The sequence below is a fragment of the Lontra canadensis genome, unplaced genomic scaffold (genome assembly GCF_010015895.1).
Source record: "Lontra canadensis isolate GAN:19392208 unplaced genomic scaffold, GSC_riverotter_1.0 scaffold113, whole genome shotgun sequence".
Taxonomy (NCBI): domain Eukaryota; kingdom Metazoa; phylum Chordata; class Mammalia; order Carnivora; family Mustelidae; genus Lontra; species Lontra canadensis.
Window position 1 is genome coordinate 2,611,453 of NW_022631107.1, and position 27,878 is coordinate 2,639,330.

At 47.5% G+C, this 27,878-nt stretch overlaps 1 protein-coding gene across 1 annotated transcript in view; it reads right to left on the minus strand.

The window, feature by feature from the left end:
* The window catches only part of DAPK1 (death associated protein kinase 1), a 156,911-nt gene that overhangs the window by 9,370 nt on the left and 119,663 nt on the right, over nucleotides 1-27,878 (minus strand). The window contains 16 exon segments of the mRNA XM_032840523.1: nucleotides 1,962-2,039; nucleotides 8,086-8,184; nucleotides 13,186-13,383; nucleotides 14,644-14,841; nucleotides 15,751-15,849; nucleotides 17,171-17,269; nucleotides 18,057-18,155; nucleotides 18,595-18,714; nucleotides 20,723-20,815; nucleotides 22,222-22,311; nucleotides 23,424-23,469; nucleotides 23,826-23,978; nucleotides 24,489-24,515; nucleotides 24,602-24,650; nucleotides 24,833-24,962; nucleotides 26,256-26,394. Of these exon segments, the coding sequence (XP_032696414.1) occupies nucleotides 1,962-2,039; nucleotides 8,086-8,184; nucleotides 13,186-13,383; nucleotides 14,644-14,841; nucleotides 15,751-15,849; nucleotides 17,171-17,269; nucleotides 18,057-18,155; nucleotides 18,595-18,714; nucleotides 20,723-20,815; nucleotides 22,222-22,311; nucleotides 23,424-23,469; nucleotides 23,826-23,978; nucleotides 24,489-24,515; nucleotides 24,602-24,650; nucleotides 24,833-24,962; nucleotides 26,256-26,394 (1,717 nt within the window).

A 27,878-nucleotide genomic window follows, 5' to 3' on the forward strand; every position in this document is an offset into this window, starting at 1 on the left:
TGGTGTGGAGTGGGAGAACATGAAGTCCACAGCGAATGCACACATTCCCTGCAAGAACGTGTGAGTAAGGCGAGGGACATTTTTTCCAGACTGTTCTCATCCTGGAATTGCCAGAAGGGAGGGCACACTAAATCCCTGCAGTGGCCTGGGACATCTGTCTCCCCAGGGCCTCTGCGGCCAGTTGGCAGACTCCGAATCACAAAGGTGTGACGATGCATGATCTCCCAGCTCAACTGCAGGCGCTGGGAAAGCTAACTGCTCCCACCCGTGTCCCCTGCCCCACCACAGCCAGACCCTGGGACCTCTAGGAAAATTCAGATACTTAGCACCCGTGGAGGTTAAGAGAGGATCGTCCGCTCCCAGGGCACTTTCCAATTTATATGGCGGGACCTCTGTGCGACCTCGAGCTCGTATTGGACAATACCTTTCCACTGGGCACTGAAATCGACTGGATTGGTTTGGTTGTTTTGTTTGTTTTTGTTTCTCAGAAGTTTGTTTTTGAAAAATTATTACGTGGATTACAGTTGGCCCTTGAACAATGCAGGCATCATGGGTGCTGACCCCCCATGTGGTTGTAAATCCAAATATATCTTTGACTCCCCCCAAACCTGACTACTACCAATCTACTGTTGGCCAGATGCTTTCCCGATAACATAAACAGGAGATTAACACGGATTTTGTATGTCAGTATGGACTACAGACTGTATTCTTACAATAAGGTAAGTTAGAGAAAAGGGAACATTAGTAAGAAAATTGGAAGGAAGACACAATAGATTTATAGCACTGTACTGTCCTTACTGAAAGATATCTGCATAGAGGCAGACCTGCAGAGTTCAAATCTGTTGTTTAAGGCTCACCAGCTTCATACGGAACGTGGAAAAAATGCAGTCATATTTAATGCAGGAAGTCACACTTGCAAAATCCCAGAATAGCACTGTTAATAGTTCCTTTTTATGCACTTTTTAAAAACACAGAAGGGATTATAACACGTATGTATGGAATCTATCTTCTGCTTTGAAACCCTAGAAAGTCCTAAACTCTTCTTGAGTTTAGGACTTCAAAAATACTCGAGTGGTCAAACAGTTCTATCCTACATCTGTACAGCAATTCACTAGACATTATTGTTGGTCATCTGATGTTTCTGATTTTTATTACTGTATTATAAATAACACGGCAATGAACATCTGTGTGCATAAAACACTATTTGCTGCATTTTTTCCATTTCTTTAGGACAGAGTCCTAGACATGGAGTTCCTACCTTAAAGGGTGTGACTATTTCGAAGACTCCTGATACACATTCCTATGATGTGGGCTAGAAAGACACCCCTGCATTTACTTATTTGTGTCCTGTTTCCTTTTTTTTTTTTTTTTAAGATTTTATTTATTTATTTCATAGAGGGAGAGAGGTCACAAGTAGGCAGAGAGGCAGGCAGAGAGAGAGAAGGGGAAGCAGGTTCCCTGCTGAGCAGAGAGCCCGATGTGGGCCTCGATCCCAGGACTCTGAGATCATGACCTGAGCTGAAAGCAGAGGCTTAACCCACTAAGCCACCCAGGCGCCCTGTGTCCTGTTTCCTTAAACCTTAGAGCAACAGTGTTTCCTAAACCCGAGCATATCATGTGATATCTTGGAGCTCAAAACATTAAGAAAGAAAGAATCAGTCAGCTTTCTCATTTCCTGTCTACTTTATGGGAACAGTTATTACAGAAGGGGTGGGAGGAGGGAAACCAGGCACAGAAACTGTAAGGAAGCCAAATGATTTCCAAGTCCAAACACAGAAGAAGAAACCGATGGGTAGCTGATGCATTTATGCTAACTGTATGCAAACCACAGGACAGGGAGAGATGCCTTTCCTACAGCCTGTGTGTCCAAAGCCTCATTTTGTTCAACTCATTGTACAAAAGGAAAAAGACAGAATTTTTCACATAAAAACAATATCAGGCCAAAAAACAGAATTTCTCACCTTTCGGAGTCTTGCAAGCAGACCTGCTACGTGTTCGTGCTGCTCTGATTTAGCGAGCTCTTCTGCTGTCTTCCCGTCCTGTTGGAGAAAAACCATTAGTGTCTTTCTTTCATGGGAGAGCTGTTTGTTCCATCCACTGGTTCTGCTGTCAGAGGCCGAAGAAACAAGCGTTAACAGGCCTTAGAAACAAAAAAGGTGGACACTATGTCCTCGATTCTTTCCCTTTCTGTACAGTCCTTATTTCATTTCCTTATTGGTTCTGCAGGGAGGGAAGGTGAGAATTAAAGAAAAAAAACATGTGCACAGGTGTCTGGAAGTCCATCCGTGAGATGTCTCAGACCCACCGGCTTTCCTCACACTTGGCACCTCACGGGCGTGGGGGTGGGGGGATGACCCCAGACGCTGCACCTCCCTCCCAGAAAGCCGACGATGCAGACTTTCATAGATGCCAAAGTCCAGATGGTGCTAGCTAGTGTCTGAAATCCCTTCCACGGACAAACCTGAGCACTCACGGAGGATGTAGTTACTGGAAACTTCTGTGCATTTCAAAGAAAAGCCTTAGTTTTACAGACGATTTTGATGTAAAGATTTTCAGTGAACACAAGAGGAGGAAGTCAGAGATCACGGCACCTTTTAAGGAGAGAATTTTCACAAGGCTGCCGTTTCACAGCGAGCAAATTCACTTCCACTTCCGCGCCGGCAGTAAGCAGGAGCCGGGCTGACACGGAGCGCCCCGACCACCACGCGCCCGGTCCAGGCAGCCTGCTGTGCCCGCACGCGCTCTCGGGGGCCCTTGCGGGTGGGGACCTCCGGCTGCTCATCCGTGGGCCACCGAGGGGGAAACAGAGGCTGAGGGGCTGTTCTGCTCCAGTTTTAAAGTCGTTACTAATTCGGAGTAGAAAAGGCGAGGCCATTTCTGTGCAAATAAAAGCAATCTCTTTTCAAGGATACCGAGAAGCATTTCGATCCCTCTCCTGCTCAGGGCTGCTCAGCACAGGTTACAGCTGCATTCCCGAGGAAGCTCGGGCTGTCGGAGTCTCACCGATAGCACATCTTCCAGTTTCTCCTGCGCGGGGCTTCATGAGACCAGTGTTTCTCAGCCTCTGCACTGCTGACATTTTGGACCAGATCATGCTCTGCTGTGCGGGGCGGTCCCGGGGAATTGCAAGGTGTTGAGCGCCTCTGTCTCTGGTCTCTGCAAGGACCGTCCTCCCCGATTCCTGACAACTCCAAGAGTCTTCAGACATGGCCCAGGGCTCCCTGGGGTGGGGGGGCCGTGAAATCACCCCAGCTGAGAACCGCCGCCTTAGGCTGAAGCTGGAGGCTCACGTAAGTGCTCCGGGGAGCAGTCTTTACAGTGCGCGGCCCACTTCTGCTCTCCCTTAGGGCCCCCAGGTGTCTCCAGGGGGCAGGGCAGAGCTTCTAGTTTGTTTTGGGGTGAATCAGGGATCTTGTCAGTCAACACACCCCAACCAGGGATTCGTGCCAAACAGCCTAGATCCTTGCTGACATGATGAGAAAAGGCCTCAGGATAGCGGTTCCCAAACCTCACCACACACTGGAACCCTGGGGGTCTTTAAGAACTCCGGTGGGCTGCAAGCGCCCACCCCCTTCTGGACGCTCTGCTTCCGTCAATCTGGGTGCGACCCGGACACTGCGCTGTAAGTGTTCCCCATGATTCCAACGCGCAGCCAAGTGAGCCTTGACTAAAGTTGTCTGACTTCTGGCCACCACAGTTCTCTTGGAGACCCAGGATGGGCACGTTACACAGGCAGAAGACCTTCAGTGACAAAGGTCCCTGTCCATCATGGAGCCTTTCAAGTGACAGGAAAACCACCACTAATCAAATGTCCTACAATTATGGACCACTTCACAGCTTGCAAAACACTTTGCCCTAAGAGACAGTGTTCAAGCTCCCAAAAGAAAGGCCTGCCAGTGTGGTGGGAAGTTTGACCTTTGGCGTCAGAAGGACGAGGTTTACCTCCTGAATCTGCCCCCCACCAGCTGTGTGATCAGTCACTGGGCCTTCTGGAACCTGGCCTTCTTCATTGTAAGGCGGAAGCGGGGACCCTCATCACACAGGCACTTCAGCAGATGAGAGATAAACAAATGGAAAGAACCAAAAGAGTACCAGTCGTGGAAAAAGGAAGCGGCAGTAATAACTAATAAAAAAGCTGAGAATTTCCCCAAAGCCCTGCTTTTCTAGGAGAGAATGGGGTAGGAGCTGGTTGTTTGCATTCTGGCCTTGCCAGACTCTGTGCTCCTGAGCCAGGTGCTAACTAACTCCCACAAGCAATTCTAACACTCATTGTCCTCCTGGTTATAAACAGTGGTCTGGGAGGGCCTCACTGAGAAGGTGACATTTGAGTCAAAACCTGAGGGAGAAGAGAAAGCAAGGCATTTGGATACCTGTGAAGAAAGGCAAATGCAAAGGCCCTGAGGCAGCAGGATGACTGTCATGTCTGAAGAGTTTCAGAGAAGCTCATAGGGTTCTTGTGGTATGGGGTGGGGGGTGTCAATGCCTGGAGATAGAGCAGGAGATGGGGGTCAGGGAGGCAATGTGAGGGGTCAGTCTTCAAGTAGTCCCCATCATAAGGACTTCTAACTTGACGGAGGGTCTGAGCAGAGGAGGGATATGATCTGACTTATATTGCAATAGAGTCACACAAGCTGCTGCCTGAGGAACAGTCTGGGCAGGTGAGGGTAGAAGTAAGGAAACCGGTTAGGAGACTGGGACAAATTGCACATGATCATGGCCAAGGGGTCATACCTCATGGAGGATCAGCAATCAATTCCAACAGAGCAAGAAGGGGAGCTAGAGGGGGCTGAAAAGAGGAGGCTATCTGGGGCTCCAACTGATTACTGAAAGATGAAAAGGAGCTAGTGTTCCAGAACCTTCCTGCCACCAATGTCATCTGTGACTCTGTGCCTATGTGCTATTAGGCACTAAAAGTCTCTCACATGGACAGAAGGAGCACATCATGTCTTACAGCTGGGGTGTGTGTCTGTTCCTGGACCCTAGGAGCTGACAGGGGCTGCAGGCCTCTGCACAGGTCAGACACTGACAGAGAAGGGCAGGGCTGGAGGGTGAGGACAACCTAGAGGTCGGGCCCTGCCAAGCTGGTGCCCACCAGAGGGCATGTGGGGGCGCTCTGGGGATGTGGGGCTGGAGCCAAGGACGTGGGCCTGGGGCCAGCGGCAGCTGCAGCCCAGGGTGGTCAGAGGGCAGGGGCGGAATGTGGGAAGCCACTGGGGCTGGAGGAGGCGCGCAAAGGCAGGAGGAGAGGCAGGAGCAAGAGCGGTTTTCCTACCCAAGGCGAGTGGGAGGGGCCGGAAGTGCAAGTCCTGGCTAATGGACCACGATTCAAAAAACCTGCTGCCACTGAGGCGCGGAGGAGAATGAAGACAGGAGGGGCATGGCTACCCTAAAAGTCAGAGCGGGGTCACACTGTGCAGAAGGAGACGCAGTGACCACGTCAGGCCCCGGGGGCTTTTGGGGTGACTGAAAGTTCAGTAAGCTTTACTTTTGTTCATATGCTTCGTAAAAAAAAAAAAAAAAATCTGTTTTATCTTACTATAAAAAAGTTCTGAAGGCAAGAGCTACTAGGAGGTGACTGGAGACTTGGCAGCACAGTGTCCAGGAGGGGCTGTGGGGGTTAGGGGGGGAAGAGAGGGAGAGGGAGTCCAGGAAAAAGAGAGCAGGACCTTCAGAGGCTTTTCCAAGTAACTGGGGCTGAGACCAGAATGGGACGGCACGTAACCGCTAGGGGGCGCCGCAGGGTCGCGAGCTGGGGTTAAAGACGCTGCTCGCGCCGCGGGGACAGAAGCACAGGAAAGGGGCGGGCACTGTTTCTGCCAATCAGAAGGCGGCCCCTCCCCAACCCTGGCTACTCGGTGTTGAAACGCTGCCCAGGTAAAATGCCTGGGGGCATAAAGCACGATTTCCAGGACAGTACAAACCAAACGCGAAATTTCGCAATACCTTTAAAATACTGATTGCTGGTCGAAATGGTAACATTTTGCATGTTTTGTGTTAAAGAAAATCTGTTCCTGAAATTAACTTCTTCGTTTCTTTTCCTTTTTTGGATGCAGCTTCTAGAACATCTAGCATGGCACATGCTGCGAGTATGAGGATGGCTCTGTTGCAGCAAGGCGTTGGGGATCATACTGCCCCCCTGCTGGGCACCTGGAAGGCTGCCCCTGGTCTAAGAGAGAGACCTCAGGGTCCACGCACCTGCCCATCGGCCCTGCTCTCTCCCCCTTGGCCGGCCAGGCCTCTCCATGCTGTGCTCCAGTCCACTGTCCTTCCGGCTCCTAGGAGGGCTTGTGGCCTCTCAGCTTAGGGCTTCCACAGGGTGCTCCCTACACTCTCCCTGAGGAGGTCTCCCCACTCCTGGAAACTCCCCTCACTGGTCGCATCCCTTCACTGTACCTTCACTGCTGTGGCTCTTTTGTCTGCTCCCTCCCCCCTGTTAGACTCCTGGAAGTTTCCTGAGGGAGGGGAACTCATCTGCCCCTGTGTTCCTGGGTCTAAGCTGTGCCTGGTGCACGGTACGTGCCCAGTTTTGGGGAATGAAGAAACAAGGGAGGCACGTCTGAAGAGGATGAATGAGGAGACAGACCTGAGGGCGGGCGGGAATGGAGGCCCCTAATGGGAAGTAAGGAATCAGCAGCTGGGGACAAGGACAAAAGGAGAGGACCCAGGGCTCACAGAGGTCATGTGGTGGCACCAACCACCCAGCAGAGGCCAAGGGCCACACGTTTTACTGTCCCTAACCCGCCTGTGGGCTTGGCAGAATCAGCATCTGGTATCTTCAGAGCCATCCTTGACAGTTTTTTTGTGAGGCAACATTTGTGACATATATATATATACACTTTTCCCAAGACATGGCTGGGAAGGGTTTGATAATGGCACATCCGGCCTAGAAGCCCATGCATGGCCTTGTGGGGTTTTGTGACAGGCGGGGAAGTGACCTAAGAAAGGGACAATCCCGTCCCACTGGCATTCCCTAGGCCTGCAGGAAAGCCCAGCTCAGGGCTCAACACTTCAGAGAACGAGGCCAGTACTTCTGGGGACAGAAGGACATCAAAGGGCTATCAGTGCATTCAGGGAGGCAATGTCCTCCACCAGGGGTCACCAAACATTTTCTGTAAAGGGCAAGAGAGTTGATACTTTGCGCTCTGGAAGCCACAGCGTCCCCGTCGCACCCGCTCACCTCTGCCCTTACAGCATGAAAGTGGCCATAAATACGTAATAATGAGCGTGGCTGCGTCCCAATAAAACTTTATTCACAGAAACAGGCAGCAGGCTGGATTTGGCCTGTGGCCCCTAGTTTGCCAACCCCTGCGTGCCTCTCCAAGAAATGAGGCCTCCCTTCTGGTCTCAGGGCCCTGATTTTCCCAAAACTGGCTGCCATATTTTGAAACTCCAGTGGCTTTCCTTAGACAAACACTTTATGTCAGCAAAGCACTAGAGAGTTTCAGGAATCTCCCACGTAATGGAGTGGGAGACTCAACCCACCATTAGTCCAGAAGCAAGTCAAATGACAATATTTCACGGAAGCAGTAAAATGACAACCTTATCTCATTAGTCCCCGGATTTTTCCTCTTTGGTATTTCATGAAATGTAACTCAAGTGGGGCAGTACCTGGCGTGGAAGGTGGAGTGGGGAGGCCGGGGGAACAGAAGCATCGCCTGTAAAATCATCAGGGCCCGCCTCAGAGCCAAGGCAGCTTCTTGAACAGAAGAGCATGGCTCTCCCAAGCAGTTCCCCTCCCTGACCCCCACCCCAGGCGCCTCCGAAACCCCATAGGGGAGGGGAGCATTGAGAAAAGGAAAACACATACCTAACCACACACCCCAAGGTGTTGTTGTGGAACACAGGCCACAGCAGGCCTTCGTGGCAGTGCGGGCCACGAAATGCGCGGGGAAGGTGGCCAAGCCAGCCCTCTCCCTTGGCTCTGTGGGGGCAACTGTCTTCAACCTGTCGCGCAGGAGTGAAGCTTCTAGCAGCTTGTCCACTGAGAGGCAGTTGCCAAGTGATATCTTGCCCCTCATGCCCTTGAGGCCTGAGACGTTTTCTACGGCTTTCTATGGCATTCTCCTGCCCCAGAGGGTGACTCACCGAGGTCAGCGCCTCCACGTTGGCGCCCGCCAGACAGAGGTAGCGCACCACGTCCAGAATCCCGTTGTTGGCTGCAAGGTGCAGAGGCGTTCGGCCGTACTGGAAAACACAAGAAAGCCCAAAAAGAGTCCTTCTCACGATGGTTGCTGAGGATGGCCCTGGATGTGAGTCCATCCCATAGGTCAGCACTGTGCGAGGGATCTGGGATCCCCCTGAAGACACAGGAGGTGTGGGATCCCTTCTCCAGAAACTTGCCCTCTCCTGAGGGACACAAGCCTGGCAGGTCGGGGGCGAGTGTTCTCCAGTGAGAAGAGTAACTTGGAACTAAAACTGGAAAGGATGAAAGAGTAGGAGGCTTATCATTACTAAATCAAGTCTCCCGCTGTGCGGGCAGAAAGGAGGTCTGAGTCAGGGCTCTTACAAAGGGTCCCAAAGTTCCAGAAAGATCTGTACCAGAGTTCAAATATGGACGCTGCAAGGGACAAAGGGATGTTACGAGAGCTACTGAGGTGGCTCTACTGAGGTGACAGTGCAAGGCCATGCCTACCATGCTCCCTCATGTTTATGTCTGTGGTTCCCAAACTGTGTGCCCAGGCACCTCAGGGCACTGCAGTTAGTTCACGGGATACGGAGGAATATTTTGCATTTTCAATGGAAGCAGCAGGTTCAGACACAAAGTGAATTACTAGCTTCAAGAGGCAGTTCAGGCTCTCAGCACCAGACTGCCCTGCCTTCCTTTCTGTGGTGTTAGCACAAAGGGCGTGGGGAGGTTACTGTGACAAGAGGTGAGTATCTTGAGGACATCAGGGTCGAGCAGGAAGTAAGGGTGGCAGTGTCCAACCTGGGTTCACATCTGAGGGTTGTGAGGTGCCCAAAAAGCACACACGTCCCATTGGTACGCCATTGGGGTTACGGAAGCCTGAAATCAAAATATACGTTTCCTTTCCATTTGTGTGGGGTCACTTTTCCCCCACAGCTACTGAGTCTTTAGGACATAAATTCTTACTAGGTTGTTTGCACCAAACCACTTAATAAACAGAGCAGTTAGGTATTTCTTTTGCCCTGGGGGAACCAGGAAAAAAGTTCTGAGACACCAGGACCAGGGAGGCTGAGGAATTTCAGGTACTGGCCTCAGGCTGTTTATTTGCAGTTGTAAGCTTTTGTTCTGAAGTTAACACCTGCTGATTTAGAATATGCAAAGGACCCTGAGGGACGGGGTGGAAAACAAAAGAGCTCCTTTCCTTTGGTCCCCTCCCCCAACTTCCTTCCTTGGAGCAGGTCCTGCTGGTCCCTTTGTTGCCTTTCCTGCCAAGCTTTTAGCTCTCAATCCATAAAAGGAAACAAATAATTTGAAAAGCCAGGACATGATCACACCCCACTCTACATGTTCACCTGACAATATATGGGCGACACTTCGCTATGCCTGTCACTAATGTATTACGTTCTTTCAGACACCCGAATAATACGCCGCATGTAGATACGTGTGGATGTTCACGCAGACAGCCCCCTGAGGACCGACTTAAGGTGGTTCTGTTCCTTGCCCTTATAAAACATGCTACAATGTGCATACATGTCTGTATTTTGTTTGCTGTCATCTAGAGGCTTTAGAACGCAAATATGAAGCCTTCAAATACACCAGCAATGCAGTGAGAAGGAAGAGAGAGGCTGTAAAGACGGGATGAGGTGTCTGGATTTATGTGGAAGGAGGAGCAGTGGGAGGCATCCCTTGATGCAAGGGAAGAAGGACAACAAAGAAAAAGGACTAGGAAGTTGACACTTTTGAAGGCTCCAGCTTTTCACAGAACCAAACCCAAACTCCTCAGGATTGGAGTCAAGGTCTAGCACCATCTGGACCCAAGATCCCCTTCCACCTGTGTTTTCTCTCTGTGCCCCACTGCCTGCCCCCCACCCAAAAACCTACACCCCCAGGTCAGCTGCAGGCACATCCAGAGAATTGTCCCCAAACATACACGAACACTTCCCTCAGTATGAAACACACTATCCCCTCTTCTCCATCCAGCAAAGCCCTAAGTGCCTCTGAAAAGCCCTCTAAGTTTCTCTAACGTGCCCAGCGCTGCCTTGCCATGCACCTGTCCTTGTGAAAGCAGAGACTGCAGGAGACAGGGCAGGAGGGAAAAGCAGCCTGAGGGCAAGAACCATTCCTGCTGTTATCTGCAAGCCCCAGACCTCACCTGGCACAATGCGCTGGAGAAAGGTATTAGGACACGCTTGGCTGGCCGGGCATTCTCACTCATGTACTTGGATATGTGCATGCGTGTGTGCATGTGTGTGTGCCCATCTGCGTGTGCTTTGTATATGCCTCTGTTTGCATGTGTGTGTATCTCTGTGTGTTTGTGTGGGTGTATGTGTCTGCTGGTCTGTGCATGTGTGCACCTATGTGTGCATCTCTGTGTGCGGGCACGTGCATGTGTGTATGAGCACAACCTACTTTCCGTCTTCACTGATAAGAAGAGCCATCCCAGAGGAAGAAGGCTTAAGGTCTGTAGGCTCAGTGCCACCCAGCTCTCTCTGCCCTGTGCTCCCCAGCACAGCCCACTTCCACAGCCACTCTCCTGTTTTTCCCACAGGATGAATGAAGACTGAGAAAGATTTGTTTCACTCTGATGAGCGTCAAAGGTAGTGACAAATTCCTGTCCCATACTGCGGACTGGGGTAGGACCCTAATGGCCATTGTTATCTCGGGGGGAACTGAATCCAGGTAAGGAAAAGGCCAGACATGTCACGAGAAAGGAGTGACTGTCTGCCTGTATGACATGGGCTGTCACGTGCTAAGGTCCGTTTGGACAGTCACTTACAAGGGTGAGGCCAAGTAAAGGTAGAGGTGCTTTCCGAGCAAGTAATGCCTTCCTCTTACTAATTCAAGATCCTCTAGAGCTCCATCATTTTCCTAAAACAAAAAGCTAGAAAAGGGAGAAAAAAACCGAAGATGTTCTCAGTTCTCTGAAGAAGGCGTGAGATGCACGGCGTGACAGTGTGCTGGACCCCTGAGCACCAACGACGGCCCAGGGAGCCTGTCTGCGGGTCCCAGCTCACAGAGCTGCTCATCAGACAGAGGAGGGGGCTCTGAGCAGGTTCCCCATGACCCTCTGACCTGGGCTACAGACTCCAGGAGGCTGACGCCGTGGAGCTTCAGCTGCGCTCAGGTCCGTGACCAAGTCACCTGCTGAACCGCCTCTCTGAGCCAGTGTTGCCCTATACGGTAGAAACACATCTGTGGGGATACGTCTGGACGGCCAGCCACAGCATCAACAACGGAGAGCCTTTCCCAGTCAATATGCCAGTGGTTTTTAAACATGAAAGTCTAGGATTATCTTGCCAAGTATTTTATTTTATTTTTTTAAAGATATACTTATTTATTTGAGAGAGAGAGAGAGAGAGTGTGTGTGTGTGTGTGTGTGTGTGAGCAAGGGAAGAGGGAGAGAGAGAATCAAGCAGACTCCACGAGGAGCACCGAGCCCGCTGCAGGGCTTGATCCCACGACCCCAAGATCATGACCGGAGCCGACGTCCAGAGTCAGCCGCTTTACTGACTGAGCCATCCAGGTGCCCCTCTTGCTGGATATTTTAAGAGCATATTTAGCAGGTGCAGTGTTTGCACTCAGGCGTGGGAACACCCATTCCCTTCTTTAACTTGGTGCAAGGAACCCAGAGTCACCTGCTCGGCCTGTCCACCTTCCCAAGACATAGCTCATCTTAGATGCTGTGCACACAGTGGGCCTCCGTGCACGCTGTGGCCAAATCCAAACATATCCAAGTAAGCGCCACGTTGTTCCTTGAAACCACTTTTTATTTGTTTAAAGACTCCTGGAAGGAAAGTCAAGGTCTTGATGCTGCTTTATATCTGGCTTTCCTGTTAAGCCACTTTCCTAACTGGCTTGGCAGGATTAGAATGGGATAAACAAAGAAAGCAACCAGCGTAGCAGCTAATGGCTAAGACCTATGATCTTGCGTTTCCAAATTTCCAGAACGTGCAGATTGCCAATTTTAATTTTCATTAGAATTAATCACATAATAGGCAAGAGGAATAATTTTTGGTAGGAGTGTAATTTTCCCGCTGTTTCAGATATTAATTCTCTTACCTCAAACAAATCATAATAAAATTCTGCTGGGATCATCTCTGCCATTTATAAACAAACCCTTCCCACATTCAAATATTTAATTCTACTTGGACTTTCTCTTTAACACTATCACAAAAGAAGAGTGTTTGCCTTTCATACAGTCACATGGCTAAAACGGCAGGAAGAACCAACTCTTCTGTCTTATTTGGTAATGAAAATCTAGATGTTGTTCAGGGAAAAGGGAAGGTGGTAGCTAACTTCTAGAAGCCAACATCTGGGGTTTATGGATCACGTAATTATTTATTTCCATTTCTTTATTTGCCAAATGGTAGCATTCCCTCGGTCTTACCAAATTTATTTAGCACAAACAAGGGTTGTGAGTGCTTGACCATAAAACTCTCAATGCATGAAGCTAAGAACAGAAATCTGGGTCTTGGATTCTCAGTGAAGCGTCTTCCTGAAGACTTAGTGCTCCAGAAAGAGACTCTCATTTGACGGATGTTCTGGGATTCCTCTACAAGAGCTCTCACACACACATTCCTCCTTTTCTCTCTCTTTCTCTCTCGATGTTCATAAGTGACCACCTAGCTAGGTAGGAAGTACTTATTCATGTAATAATTTTCTGTTGCTCCACGAAGTTATTCAAAAGCTAAATGTAAAATATGACATTAAGGGGCACCTGGGTGGCTCAGCGGTTAAACCTCTGCCTTCGGCTCAGGTCATGGTCTCAGGGTCCTGGGATTGAGCCCCACATTGGGCTCTCTGCTCGGTGGGGAGCCTGCTTCCTCCTCTTTCTCTGTCTGCCTCTCTGCCTACTTGTGATCTCTGTGTCAAATAAATAAAATCTTTAAAAAAATAAAATAAAATACAACATTAAGTTGAGAGCCCTGTAAGACCGAACAGGTGCCCATGAGTAACACAGACTTTGAAGAGACACAAAGAGACACAAAGAGAAGCCTGGCCACACCCAGAGGCAGCTGGCCGGGTACACGTGCCAGTCCCTGCATCCCCGCCACCATTACCTTGTTGGAGATATCCAGATTGCAGCCGGCTTCACAGAGGGCCACCACAATAGGCATGTTGCCGTCTTTGCAGGCCACATGGAGCGGGGTGTTGCCGTGCCTGTCTTGGAAGTCGACAGAACACCCCTGGCCGATGAGAGTCTGGATCACCTCCATCTGACACCGTCTCACGGCAAGATGAAGAGCGATGTGTCCATCCTGCAAAAAGCACCAGGGGTCATGAGCACTTTCCCTTAGGCTCGCAGGGCTGGCCACTCGCCTTTCCAGCCGCCACTGGGCCAAGATGAATTGGGGATGGCATCGCTAGTGCAGAGCCTGATGGGAGGATTACATAACAGACTTTCCTCCCAGAGAGTGGGGGACAGACTTCGTGCGCCCCACTAAGTAACCACAAACTGACGATTCCAGGTACGGCCAGTACAATCAGAGGGAAAGAGCCAACACTTCTTCTTGTCCCTCCCTGACTTTACAGAACTTAAGTAATGGTCCGTACTCCAATGGCCTGTTTTATCACAGACCTGAAAAACCACTTTTAAGAAACATTCGCTCAGCGTCTTTACTGACTTCCTAAGTAGAATGCCCATTCTTTTCTCTGAGCCTGGGAGAAACTGAGATGTGTTCAAGGGCTACCTTATCTATTAGGGGCGAATATAACATGTTGGCCCCAGGCATCCCCAAAAAGACCAGCCTGAGAACTCCCTCCACTTGTTACGGATTCCCTGGAGAACAGTCAGGTTGAGTTTCCTGAGCCAGGGACAGAATTTGGGGCCATGTCTGTGTGGAGACTCTGGGCTATGACAACCACAAAAGGTCTTCAGCCATTACGAATTGTCTCCTGGGGGCAAGCTTGCTCCCAGTTGAGAACCACCTCTCCGTACTGAGAAAAAAGACTCCAAAAACGGCAATTACTAACTTAACTACACTATCCCAAATCTGATATATAGAGTAACATCACAGCCTCACGTTAAGCAAACTCACAATAAGAACAGATTATGCTGAATTTGTATCCTGAATAAAGGAACACCTGGTGTAGAATGGCAATTATCAGACAAACAAGGGTGGTTTTTGTCTTTTTACAAAACAGTCAACGATGAAAGTAAATAAACCACCTATTTCTTTGTTTAATCTATGAAGTAATAGTGACTTGCCAATTTTAGTCCGAACTGAAGATTGTCTTAGGCTCAGAGATCATCGCTGTACCTGCTCCAAAGTGGAAAAGGCTAAACGTTAAGATAGACACCTGAGTCATGTCACATCAAGTGTTAAATGTCACAAAGGAATATTAATTATTAAAGAGAATCTAGAAAAGGGCACAGAATTTCTGAAACAGAGAGGACAAAGGATCACTGTAATTTGCTACATTTGAGTTTGTTAGGTAAATTGATGGAGGAGGCTTATGGTCCTACGAGACCCCCAGATCGCATGCCAGGGAGCATGATACATTTACCCACAAAGCACCTTGTCGGAGGCATTGAGGTCGGCTCCGTGTTCAGACAGACACTCCACGATGTCGTGGTAGCCCCGGGCAGAGGCTGTCAGGAGGGGCGTCTCTCCTTCTCGGTTCTTAATGTTCACGTTGCAGCCGGCTTCGCAAAGGGCTCTGGCCACGGAGTAATACCCGTGCCAGGCAGCACAGTGCAGGGGGGTTTCTTCTTCCTGGCCAAAGAGACACACGCATGAAAGAGACGGACACAGCAACACGCAGGTATGTGTGCACGGAGTTCCAGCCGAGTCACGGCGGCCCAGTGATGGCAGCACAGAGAAAAGAGCTCATGGCCAGTGGAGCAAGATACTCACAGGAAATAATGGATGCAGGCCTGATGTCTCTCCTTCATTAGTTTTCCTGTGTCCACACCTGTGTGTTGCACAAATTCAGTTTTCCCTGCCAGTTACTGACTTTCAGGAGCCCCCTGGAAGGGTCGGCTCGGCTGTTCTGAACCAGGGAGCATGGGTGTGGGTAGGTTTATAGCACCTTTCTTGGGAAAGTGTCTTCGTTCACGTTCAGACTCCTCACGGGGGGAGAGCACTTCCTCAGCAAGCCTTCCTGCAACAATCTTAACCCCTCAAGATTTCTGTCCCGTAGGTCACATAAAGATGAGTCGCACAATTTACTGTTGCTCTGGCAAAGAAGTGCTGAGGTTATCAGGCTTTAAGAAGTGACAGGAAGGTCTGTAGGCCTGAAAAGTCTGTATATTCACCATCAACGTCGTTAGACGCTCATGTCTGTCTGCGAGAGGTTATTACAGCGTAGTGCTGACGGCATGACTCTGGAACCATGACTGTGGAACCAGACTGCTCTGCTACTTAGCAGCTGTGTGAGCTTGGGCAAGTCACTGAACCTCTCTGTGCCTCAGTCTTCCATAAAATGAGGATAATAATAATAGCAACCCACATGCAGGATTATCCAGAGGAGTAAATGAAAGAATGAATGAACGTTCGTGTTTCTGTTCGAGACCCTGCCCTCTGATATCTAAGCAGAAAACCCCAAGGACCCGACTCTATCCATCAGCTTGGGGCACATCCATGCAGTGAGCAGGCAAATGGACATCGACTACCATGACCCACCTTGTCCTGGAAATTGGGATTAGAGCCAAAGGTGCACAGTAACTGGACCACATCAGCATGCCCATAGCGAGCTGCCACGTGCAGGGCTGTCTCTCCAGACTGTAAGAGAAACAGACAAATTCAGCAGACTGTGGAAACTGAATGCATAGGACTGGAGGCCAGATCCCATGCATGCCTGGCTCCACGTCTTCCCCTTTGGGGCCCCCGCCACCCTCAGACCCGAAGCCCCCTTGGTGATTGGGCCCAGGACCCTGGGGTAGGATGTGTCCCACACAGCTAGTGCTAAACCCAGACACATAGCTCATCCTGCTTGTCACAAAACCTCCTCAGTAAGAACGCTTCCCTGTCTGAGATGGCGGTTCTCAATCCTCTCCATATATTGATGCTCACAGCCATGGGATTTTTTTTTTTTTTAAACACAAAACTCCCGTTTTAATATTACATTATTTAAAGTTTTGTTTATGAGCAAGTTTCTCATTTCACTGTCTATGTTTAGGATGTTATTTCTTACTTTCTCAGAGATTCTAAAACATATCACTTTTAGCCCACAGTCGCATTCTGTGAATTTGTAATACATGCAATTTCCTCAGGATGTTTTACTTATATTTGCCCAAAACTTGGAGTACAAACAGATTTAAAACAAAACAAGATACTTGTTGCTACCTGACCAAAACTGCCATAATGCGTGTGTGTGTGTGTGTGTGTGTGTGTGTGTGTGTGTGTGTGTCTTTGACGTGACTATCATCCCTTAGATATAGAGCAGTGCGCAGTCCATACAACTGTATGTGGCAGTCCTGAATGAACATGACAAATCAGTCTGCAAGTATTAGGAGCAGAGCAGGGTTGCACAGTTCAATGCATAATGGATGAGAAGGTAAGAATCCTAGGTATGTGTTCCAGCCCTGCCAATTAACTCACATGACTGTTGTATGAACAGATGAAACAACAGATATACAAAAGTAAATTTACCTTGCTAAATCAATAATTTTTATAATATCTTTGCCCCCCCAAAGCCTTATTTTACATGTAGTCTCATGGATCCTTCTAGTGCCCGTGCTTGTAAGATCTACACTGGCAGCTACTTCAGAGAGGACGAGAAGGGTAAAGGTAGGTACACACAGCAATTGAATAAAAGAATCAGGACTTGGTTGTCTCTCTAGCAGAACCTTGAGTTTCCATGTTATGGGGAAGATAAGTCACTGCTTGCCTATTATGCCAACAACTTGGTAGATTTCAGCTAACTGCAGATTTTAATATTAGACCAAGCCAGCAGCAGAAAGAAACTTCTCAATTAAATTCTCTGCAGGAAGATTTTGATTACGGGCCCTATCGCTTTGGGTCCTGATGCATATGGCAGTTCAACATTCATAAGCAACCTCTTATCACTTCCCACGGTCCCTAAGAAAATAAGTAGCCTTACCTTGTCTTTAACATCCAAAGGGCATTTGTTCTCATTGAGAAATTTCAGGGTATCAACGTGGCCATGCCGAGAGGCCCAGTAGATGGCATTGGATCCACCCTGTATAAAAACAAATGTGGAGTGACATTTCCAGATCCCAAGGCACGCATCACTCAGACTCGCTCTAGTTCCCTTCCCGAGTGACGGCAACTTCAAGGGAGCAACTTCCAAGAGGAATACACTCCCGTTTTATTTTTTAGTTTTGCCAAAAAGACCAGAGTTACGTAAGAATTTGAGATTTCTGGGAAGCTCTCTCTCCTATCTTTGCAACTTTCTTGGTAAATCTAGAATTATTTTAAAATGCCATTTTTCTTCTCTTAGAACCTTCATTTCAATCTCTGGTTAGAACTCTGTCTGTGCACAAGGATCAGATCCAGTCCATTTATAGTTTTGTTGAAAATCTATGGAAGCTGATGGCGGAGCCATTGTAGTGACTACTCCCTGTTCAACACTTGTATTTATCCTTCCAGTGTGACCTCAAGGCGTATGTAGTGTCCTTACTTTGTTGTCCTAACAAACGTGCAGGCAAATGTATTTCTGATGAGATTAATTAGATCATGAAAATTTTCCCAAATGTGACATTTACTAACCCTGTTGAGTAAACGTGATAAGCCAGGAGTGAATCTGAGTAGTGTACAAGGGAAGACAAGAGGAAGGGAAAGGTCTGCCTTTTTCTTTATAACACAGGTGAGACTGGACCAGCCTGTTAGGCAGTTCACCTTCCTTTACGGAAAATGGAGAAATGAAGTCACGGGCCCATGTTATTCTCTGTTCCCTCTAAGATAGGGAGACAGCAGGAAATACTTTTTTAAAAGCTAATTCAGTGGCAATAAAACAGAATTCTGACCTTATCCTGGACATCGATTCTTGAGCCTCTTTTAATGAGCAACTGTAGTATTTGAATATTCCCACAGCCAGCGGCGATCAGTAACGGAGGTGTCCCGTGCTGGAAGAGGCAAGGAAGAACATTTCTTTCCAGTTTGGTAGGAAGGGAAAACCAGCTCTCCCTGGGGCCCCACACCATACAGCTTCCCATGTCGGAACAGACACACAACCACTGCGGCACCACAGGGAAAGGGGACAAGAGGAGCACACACAGCCTTTCTCTGCTGGGTTCCCAACCCAAGGTGACATGTGCCTTTGCAGGAGGAGCACATTTACAATGTCATGATTAGAGGTACATGAGGGGCATGAAGAAAGGCCCTCAGTGCCCTTGACCTCATTTCTAACGCAATCCACTATCAACCCAGGAGTGACTTCCCCACAGGATGGCGCCTGTAACAGCCCCAGGGAATGGAGAAGTAGAAGGGATCCTCTCCTTTGGACTTGGAGGTGTACAGTCGTGGTGACTCCCCTCCCGCCCCCCCAGCAGAACAGCCTCAGACCTTGTTGGGTTGGTTAACGTCATAGTTGGACAATGAGCCCAGGAGGTGCTGCAGGCCGGGGACGTTGTCATCATTGATGGCGTGGATGATGGCTTTCATCACAAAGGAGTCTTCCTCATCCTTGAGCGGGACCGTGAAGAGGGAACAAGAGTTAGCTTGCTGGCCACGATCCTCTTATCAGCATAAGAGAAATCAGTGCTCATTTGTCAAGAGAAGCATTCAGCGCAAAGTAAGCCACTTTCTGCCCAAATCCACCTGGTCATGAAGGGAAGGAGGTTCCTTTTTGCTCCTGCCATGTTGGAAACTAACACCACCTTCTGTTTACCCATATATATATACATACACACACATATATATATATGTGTGTGTATACACACACACACATATACACAGACACATACATATTTACATATACTCTAGAGGGGGAGAAGTATGAAAATAAAGGCCCAAGAAATGGAAAGCAGATGCATTTCTTGTTACAAGAGAAAATAACTAGATAATGTTGAACAACAACTTAGTTAAATCTTTGCCACTATGTCAAAGTTTTCTTATAATAATAAGATATTTACCAAATATGGCACATTAAAACTAAGGAATAAGCCAGAAAAATCCCAAACAAAATCTCTGGACGTACAGGGATATGGCTTCTACTATTTCAAATCTGGAAAAAGATCATATCGACAGGTGTTGAGTCTCTGTTTTGGGGGCAGAATGGAGAAAGCATTTCTCTCTGGGCTCAGCTTTCTCTTCTCTACGGATCTGAATCCAAACAAACTTCACGAGGGTTTTAATAATATTTGTACCAAGCCCATGTCAAGAATGTCACTGGTTTCGCTTTTCCAACACAATTCAATTTGATGACTAAGAGACATTTGCATGAAAGTGACAGTCAAGAGAAATGGGGTGAATGGGAAGAAGAGGCAGATGGTCACCACAGGTTCCCATGATTAGCAGGACATCAGGAAAATGAGGGAACTGGAGCTGTGGGAGGGGTCATCCCACCTGGAGCCCCCACACAGCCCGAAGCCCTCTCATACCCTAAACTTCACATCGCACTGCTTAGATTTTCCCCTGAGCGATTATTCAAGATGATTTTAATTTGTAACATGTAATTGTTCTCATCTTACTTAGATTAATAGTTTTTGTCTTGTCCCTGGTTCCGCTGTTACCCTCAAATAATCCCCAACCCCAGACTTTCTCCTCTCCTTCTCCGACCTTGCTTCTCTCCTACTCCTATTTTCTTCTTAACCTGTCCTATCTCTTTTTACCCTACAAAGCTACACCTGGAGTCTCAGTGAAGCAACTAGCATCAGAGGGAAGAGAAGAGCTGGTGTCTGCGGGTGTGTCATTCTGCCCATGGAGCCCGTGGACCCACTCAGGAAACATTCACTATGTAGTAGTCACGGGAACAGTCTGGTTCCCACAGAACCACCCTTTCTGGTTCCCTTTACCTCCAGGGCTCCCAAAGCCCTACTGTCTGTCAGGGGAGAGTCTCAGTGAATTCAGACGTGTCCAGCCATATCTGAAGAGTTTTTCTGTGATTAGGTTTCAGTGAGGATTAAGGGAAAAAAAACTATGGAGTTGTTCTCAAGGGCGTTACACATGCAATACAGGATCAACAAGGGAAGTAGGTTTAGCCTTCTGGTCTACCACGAACTGCCCCCGGTGAGCCCCACAGTATTTGTCCTGATTTTTGGGTGTGTGTGTGTGTGTTGGCAGGAGGAGTGTCTGGCCCTTTTATACTACTATGACCCAGTATTTTCCAAGGTCAATGGCAACAGAGGACTCTCATTTTATTCATGAAAATTAGAATAAATGCTTTCCTCTTCTGTTGACCAGTCACTCATCAAACTGTGAGTGTGGGAGAAGTGGAGTGGGGGGTGGTGGTGTTAGAGGCAGTAGGCAGGAGTGGGTATGGTGCCAATCCAAACAAAGAGAAAAGAGAACAAAAGAGGCAACAGAGTACATCAAATCAACCACCCAATTCCCTCCCTTGAGTGGAAGAAGAAGAGGCCTGACACTTCCGTGACTTCCGGTTTTCTGGGTTGTTGAACAAATCAAACAACCTAAACATCTGAAACACACAGTGCTAAGAATGAACCTCACCAAGGCAAACAGGTTTGCTTACCAGAGTATCATCGCTTCTGGCAACACTCATGTTACTCCTGGACAAGAACGACCTGGATAATCTTTGGCACAGTGATATCAAGCGAACGGATTGCTTAAAAAAAAAAAAAAAAAAAAAAAAAAAAAAGGAAAAAAGGGAAAAAAAAACCATAAAATTCAGGAGAAGAGGAAGAAAGAACGTATATAAGGATACTCAAATTAGTGTAAATGGCAAAGTCTTTGAGCTGGTATTCACTGCTGATGGCATGTTCTTTGTGGGGGGGATCTTATAAGGGTCCTATAAGGAAGTTGGATCCTATTTGCTTAAGGAAATTTCTAAAGGTCTTATAAATCAAGACAACAGGATAGAGGTTTCCCTTCCACGTTTCATTATTAACTACACAATTGCCCAGTCTGCATCCCTTCTCTTAATAGGTCCTTATCTACTTTTTTTGAGCAGTGGAATCTTACCCTAACAAACCCTTTGCACATCCCCACTCAGAGAAGCGTGGTATGCAAGGGTCTTGTCCTGTGTCCTTGTGCCCAGGCAAGCTGGTAATGAGACTATCAAAATTCATGCAGTTGTTGGAAACAAACAGTGGGGAACTCCTTAGCCTATAGGGCAAACACCCCTGCATTTACTCTCAAAGGCAAAAGCAATAGTAAATAACGTGTGTGTGTGTGTGTGTGTGTGTGTGTGTGTGTAAAGAAAAAAAGAGAGAAACTTATGGTGGTTCTCTCTATATTTTAAGACTATTCTCAGTGCTTCCTTCAGACTAAGTGTTAAGTCTCAAGTAAGCTAGTGCTGTGGCCCTCCTCATCCCTATCATGGCACCCAGAACTTGATGGGTGTGAAAATGAGGTCCATTTCTAGCCCAGTGCTCAGAGACATGGGGCAGGTACCTGCTTCCTTCGGGCTTCACACAACCCTGGGCATAGGAAGACATCCTATCACCTTGTGAACCTTGAATTTTCATTTGTGCAAGGTTGACTGGAATGCCTTTTAGAGTCATGCCCCACACAGCCCCCACAGAGGCCATCCACACTGAAAAAGCACAAGAGGTCACAGGGCAAATGTTCATGGCCTTGCCCCACTCCCACCCCCACCCATCACAGATCAAGGTTGGACTTTGAGAACCATTCACACAAGTTCTGCTATAAATGCAATTCCATGCTGCTTACCGCAAAGAACGGATTTATTTAAAATGTGGCTTGTTGCATTTAGGAAAAGACTGCATTATAATTTTGTTGTGCTGATTTAAACATTTGCCTTGGGAATGGTTTTTATTTAAAAAAAATGCAAAAATTACATATGAAAATTAGAGTGAAAGAGGACTGAAATATTATTTTCACCTATCTTTTGAAAATAGCATAACGATACAGAAGACTAGAGAAATTTAAACAAACAGACCAAAAAAGGATGCACTTTTGTATGGCCAGTATCAGAACAGGGGAGACTGGCCAGAGGCAGTGCCACAGAGGAAAGAAATCAGTTAATCGTTCCCTGTCAAACACTCTTACTTTCCACTTTTTCCGGGCTGCGAACTTCTTGAACTTCTCCATGTTGACTGCCGATGCCTTTCTACTAAGTGCTTGCTGGGTATCTTTAGGCTAAAATCAAAGTCCAAGAAAGTAAATTTAGAGCCTTCAAATGATGGAAATGTGTGCCATGACAACTTTTGGAAACCTCTAATTATTTGGGATGTGTACACACTCACCTTACGAATATAAGACAACAAATTCGGATAATATGCAAGAGCCAGAAACCTAGTCTCTGGAGGTCAACTCTCATGGCTAAGGGTTTGATAAAATCCATAAAAAGTGGATCTTGGGAAGAGTGGAAGAATTGCGCTTGGACCAGGCTTGAATTCGAACTTCCCGCATGAGTTTGGGAATGGCAAGATTCATGGTGAGGTCTCGTGATGCGGTACGTGAACTTAGTATCATCAGGTAGTTCAGACAGGGAGGGGACTCAAAGGTTAGCAAATCAGCCCCGTCTGACAGCATTAGAATTCCCTGTACTGAATTTTTTTTAGGAGAGCATTGGCTCTACTGAGAGAAGGAGACACCATTGCCCCCTCAGGGAGCCCAGGCAACCGCTAGGAGCTCACACAGCAGAACTCTCTGGAAGCCCCAAACCTACTTCAGCAATGCAAGTTGTTACACTGCAGTCCTCTTAGCAGTTCCATGATTTTACTGTGTAACTGCCATAGCTGGAGCAAACTCTTTAACCCAAATGCCAGTGGGTGTCTCAGGGAACGCAGAGGTATATAGTAGGCCGGGGGGAGGGAGGCGGCAGGCTCTGGCACAGACAGTTGTGCAGGGTTTGGAGCGCTTTATGGAATGCGGGCTCAGTACTGTAGCCTTTAAATTTTACAGCAGACATCGGAAATCCAGATCTGGTATGATATTTATGCTGGAAATCAATTCCAAAAATTTTAAAACAGTCTCTGGGCCACCATCCCACAGGTCAAACCAAAAATGGCTGTTGAGCAAACTTGACCTTCGATTCCCCGTTTAGAATCCTGCACTGTGACAGCTCACTCTCACCTCCACGACCACTAGGACACTCTCATCTGTCAGCCGCCTTTTAAATACGGCACCAATATCAAAAACAATCCTCCACGCAATCTGGGGCGAGACCCCATGTAACTCGCAGTGCGCCAGGGCAAAGGCATTCCGGATACCCTATAATACCAAACCAATCACGGCGGGCAACTTACCTTGATCCAGGGATGCTGCAAACTATCTTGAATTGTCATTCTCTTCCTTTGTAGGGGGAGGGGAAAGAAAAAAAATGCTGTGACCATAGAAGCAAACACTAAGGTTGTTTCCATGCCGGCAGGGCCTCCTGGGTCGGTGCTCTGGAAAATGCAGGTCAGGGACTGCTTCATGGAAGAAAGCCAAAAAGAATGTTGGTCTTTCTGGGACTATTTTACTCTATCTGCAGGGACCGACCAAGCAGGTGCAAAGGGCCCTGCCTGCATTTTCCGAAGCATTCCACGTGGCATGCTTTCCCTGGCCACGCGGAACCAACCAGGCTCGCGTAAACGTGGCCGCATGCACAGTCCAGGCTGTGAGCTGAAGCCACGGCCGGGAACCCTTCAGGAATGATGGACACTCACTTTGGATCCTTGACGAGGAGTCTTCTTATGAAATCTTTGGCTAGGGCACTGGTATTACTGAAGTATTCTTCCTCAAATTCGTAGTTGACAGCCGACACGTTTGCTAATGTTTCTTGCTTAGTGTCTCCAAGAAAGGGGGAGGCCCCACTTAGGCTGTTAATAAAGTGGGGGTGCAGAACACGCATGATTACCTCTTAGGTTGTCACGTCATTCCTATAACAACTGATAAGGGGAGTGAGGCTTCAGATGATAATCTGGTGCTCGGGCAGTTCCTTCAGAATCCAATTACACTGTAGGGGGCATTTAGTTGCCATGCACAAAACCTCCAGCTTAAGGCCTAGGAGGCACTTCAAAAGTTAATTTGGAACAGCATCTAGTAGTTAAAAAAAACACCCCATTTTCTTTTTTTCCTATTTTCTCAGCAGTGATGGACAGCCGCGCTTGCTTTCAGCGATGCTGCTGCAGTTTCTGATGACTCATTGTGAATTAGAAGAAAATGTTTAATTAGTATAAACTAAACGTGTTCTGGGGGTGTAAAATGAGTATGTTTACCTAAAAAGCATGCATGAACTGAAGAGATCAACATGACACATAGATGGTTAATGAGACAGATGGTCTCAGGGAAAGAGGAAAAGAATACGAGACGTGGATTTTGATACTTACAGAATATAGGTTATGACCCCAATACTCCTAGACACAAACAGAAACAGAAACCAGTGTCAGAAGAACAGTAAAGTAAATCAGAAAGATGACAGCATCAAGGGCATGCTCCTTACCACATATCTGCCTCTAGACCAAGAGGTTCGTAGTTGACTATCTCAGGAGCTAAGAGGAAATAAAACACGTTTAGTTTTGAATGAAAGTGAATCAACAGATTCCACCATCAGATATAAACCAGAAAGATGTACCAGGGAAACAGATGATGTTACAGCAGGGGACATTTTGCCAGTTTCATCCATTATATTTATGAGAAATAAAGGAGCACAGGAGTAAAAAAAAAAACGTACCAACAAACTCTGGTGTCCCAAATATGTTCTTGAATTCATTTCCAAAGTCAATTTTATGGGCCAACCCAAAATCAATGATCTTGATTCGAGGTTTAGGGACATTTCTATCCAAAAGCATTATGTTTTCAGGCTTAAAAAAAAAAAAAAAGAGAAGCGCTATATAATATATTATGCTGAAGACAAAGCGGCAGAATTTTTCTTCCCCTTCCCTGAAAAAAACCCACCCAAACCTAGGGATGACTGGGTAGTTGCAAGAGAATACCAGGAAAACGAACTATCTTGGTTTAGGTTCTCCCGGGAGTGGACCTGTGCCAGGGATTCAGGTGCGAGCGGCTTTTGTGGGAGGAGGCTCCAGGGAAGAGTTACACAGTGGAGGTTGGGGAGACAGGAAGCAGAAGGAAGGAAACCCACACAAGGTGTCTTGTCGAGGTGGGGGTGATGGAGGGCAGTCCCCTTGCGGAACTTAAGGAGGAGCAGCACTGAATTTTCCAGGTGAAGCAGGAGGGAGTTGGGGCATTTATCCATCATCCCTCCCACCCCAACCGCCTGCCCTGCTAAAAGCAGCTTCTGTGGGCATCGACTCTGGTGCGTGCAGCTCCCAGGCCAGAAACCAGACGTCAGGCAGACAGCCACAAGTGTGTGCAGCAGCAGCGTTCAGGGTGTGTTAGTGAGTGCTGGAGGGATCCAGATGGGGTCTTGACAGCTCTGCTACAGTAAGTGTGGAGAAAGTCCTCCCTCTTCTGAAGTCTCGTCCTAGCTCCAATGATCTGAATCATTCACTTGCCAATCGATCACATGCTGCTTTGTGATCACTTCTCAGTGCCTTGAATCTTACATCATCATGGCCTGTTGTTCCCGTATATGCCTTCCCTTCCTATAGAGACCATAACCTCCCTGATAGTTACAAGTATGACATGCCTTTTAATCTCCCACAGTGCTTTGTTTTCAGGCTGCCAAAGACCCCAATTAGCCAGTCTCAGAGTTTCTCTTGATCGATTGCTGGTGACAGACTCAGGCCTTTGCATCAAGAGGCAGAGGAGAGATCAAGACATCTTCCTCTGTACATGCCCTGCAGCTACAGGGGTTGGAAACTGGGCAGCCAGAGGCCACTCTATGCTAAAAACACCCCATAACCAAGAATGTCCCCCTTGCTTAGAGACCCGGCTGGTAAAACCCTTTGATTCTTCCCCAGGGATTCTTAAATGTAATCATTTATCTTCAGTCTCTATCCCACAAAAGGTTAGGAATCCTTGAGTAGGTATGCACTATACACCTGCTGATTTATCTTCCTAATTCCATCTGCTACACCCATATAGGATTAAAAAAAAATTTATGTCTTTAAGATGCCTCAATTTTTCTTAACAAACAACCAATGCTATGATTTGCATACCCTTCTCTCCGACCTACACTCAGCAAAACGTACCTTAAGATCAAAATGGGCAATCTGTAGGGAGTGCAGGTAGTAAACACCGTTAAGAATCTGTTTGAGAAACTCGGTTGCTTCCTCTTCAGTCAGAGATTCCTTTTCAGCCAAAAAGTCAAACAGCTCGCCACCTGCGACTCTGAAAACCAGGAAGCAGAGGTTACTGGGGGCACTTCAGTTTCTCTTGTGTAGACCACTGGTGTGCTCGAATTTCAGGCAAGAGAATGGCATAAAAACAAGTTGAAACGGCTAAGCGAGGCATCAGAGTTCTCCATGTGTCTCCCCACTGGATGGGAATTCCGTCTTCAGGTACGTTCGTGCTGGAATGGTCCTGGGGACCACCCTCCTCTTGCGCTATGCTCACAGGTGAGAGCAAGGAGCAGAGATGTGACGGGGAGAAATGTATCTTAAAGCATTTCACTTAAATATGTACAGGTGAGGTCTTAACTCACTGATTTAAAAACAAGACAAAACATGGGACACCTGGGTGGCTCAGTGGGTTAAAGCCTCTGCCTTCAGCTTGGGTCGTGATCCCAGGGTCCTGGGATGGAGCCCCACATCGGGCTCTCTGCTCAGCAGGGAGCCTGCCTCTTCCTCTCTCTCTCTGCCTGCCTCTCTGCCTACTTGTCTGTCAAATAAATAAATAAAATCTTTAAAAAAAAAATAGAAAAATAAAAACAAGACAAAACAATATGCCAACTTTGTGCAGAATTTATAGAATATATCTTCCTTGTGCAATCAGAGAGTGTCTGGAAAGTTAGTAATCTGTGCGCTAATCAATTCTTTTAACCCCCAAATCACAATATACAGCCTATGGAGATTTTTTTACTGTTGTCTTGTACCTGTTTATATATAAATCTTTGTATATTTATTAATAAAGCGCATTTAGTAATGCATTTTACAAATACTTTTACGAATAAGAATAAACCTACGCAAATCTGAAATGTATGACGTTGTTTAGGGATTTATGAATCCCTCTCCCTGGGCAGACTGTAAACCCCCTGATGGACAGAGGTCAGCCCATGGCTGTCCCCTGGTCTTCACACAGGCATGAAGCTTCTCATGAAACTCATGAAGCCAGACACACAGCAAGAGCTCAAAACTTTGTTAGCCAGTGGCTAAGTGAACAAACTCCCCTTAGAAATCCACAGTAGTAATTAATGGCAAATAACAGGGAACTTTTAATAAGAGTTTTTATAAGTTCATCTTTTCTCAAGTTTACCCATACATGCACAACATAATAATTAACTGCAATTATGCACATAAACGCTGTGTTCATTATCTTTCTTTTGGCAAGACAGCTCCGTGAACATACCTACTACTTCCCCATCCAAAGACAACCGGTGCTTACGAGATTAAACTCCAATGACCAGAAAGCCGACGTCTTCAAGAAAGGGGTCAGATCCTGCCCCTTCACTCTCTAAGTTGTTTTTCTTAGCCTGGCCCCAGGCCCACTAGCATCAGGATTGCTTGAGGTATTTTAAAAATACAGACTCCCGACGTCCGTTCTGGCCTCCTGCCTGAGAGTTTCCCAAGAGTGGGGACTGGGAAACGCAGAATAGCTAACCAGCGCCCCAGGTGATTCTCAGCACACTCAAAAGTGAGGACCGTTTGTGAAAGTTT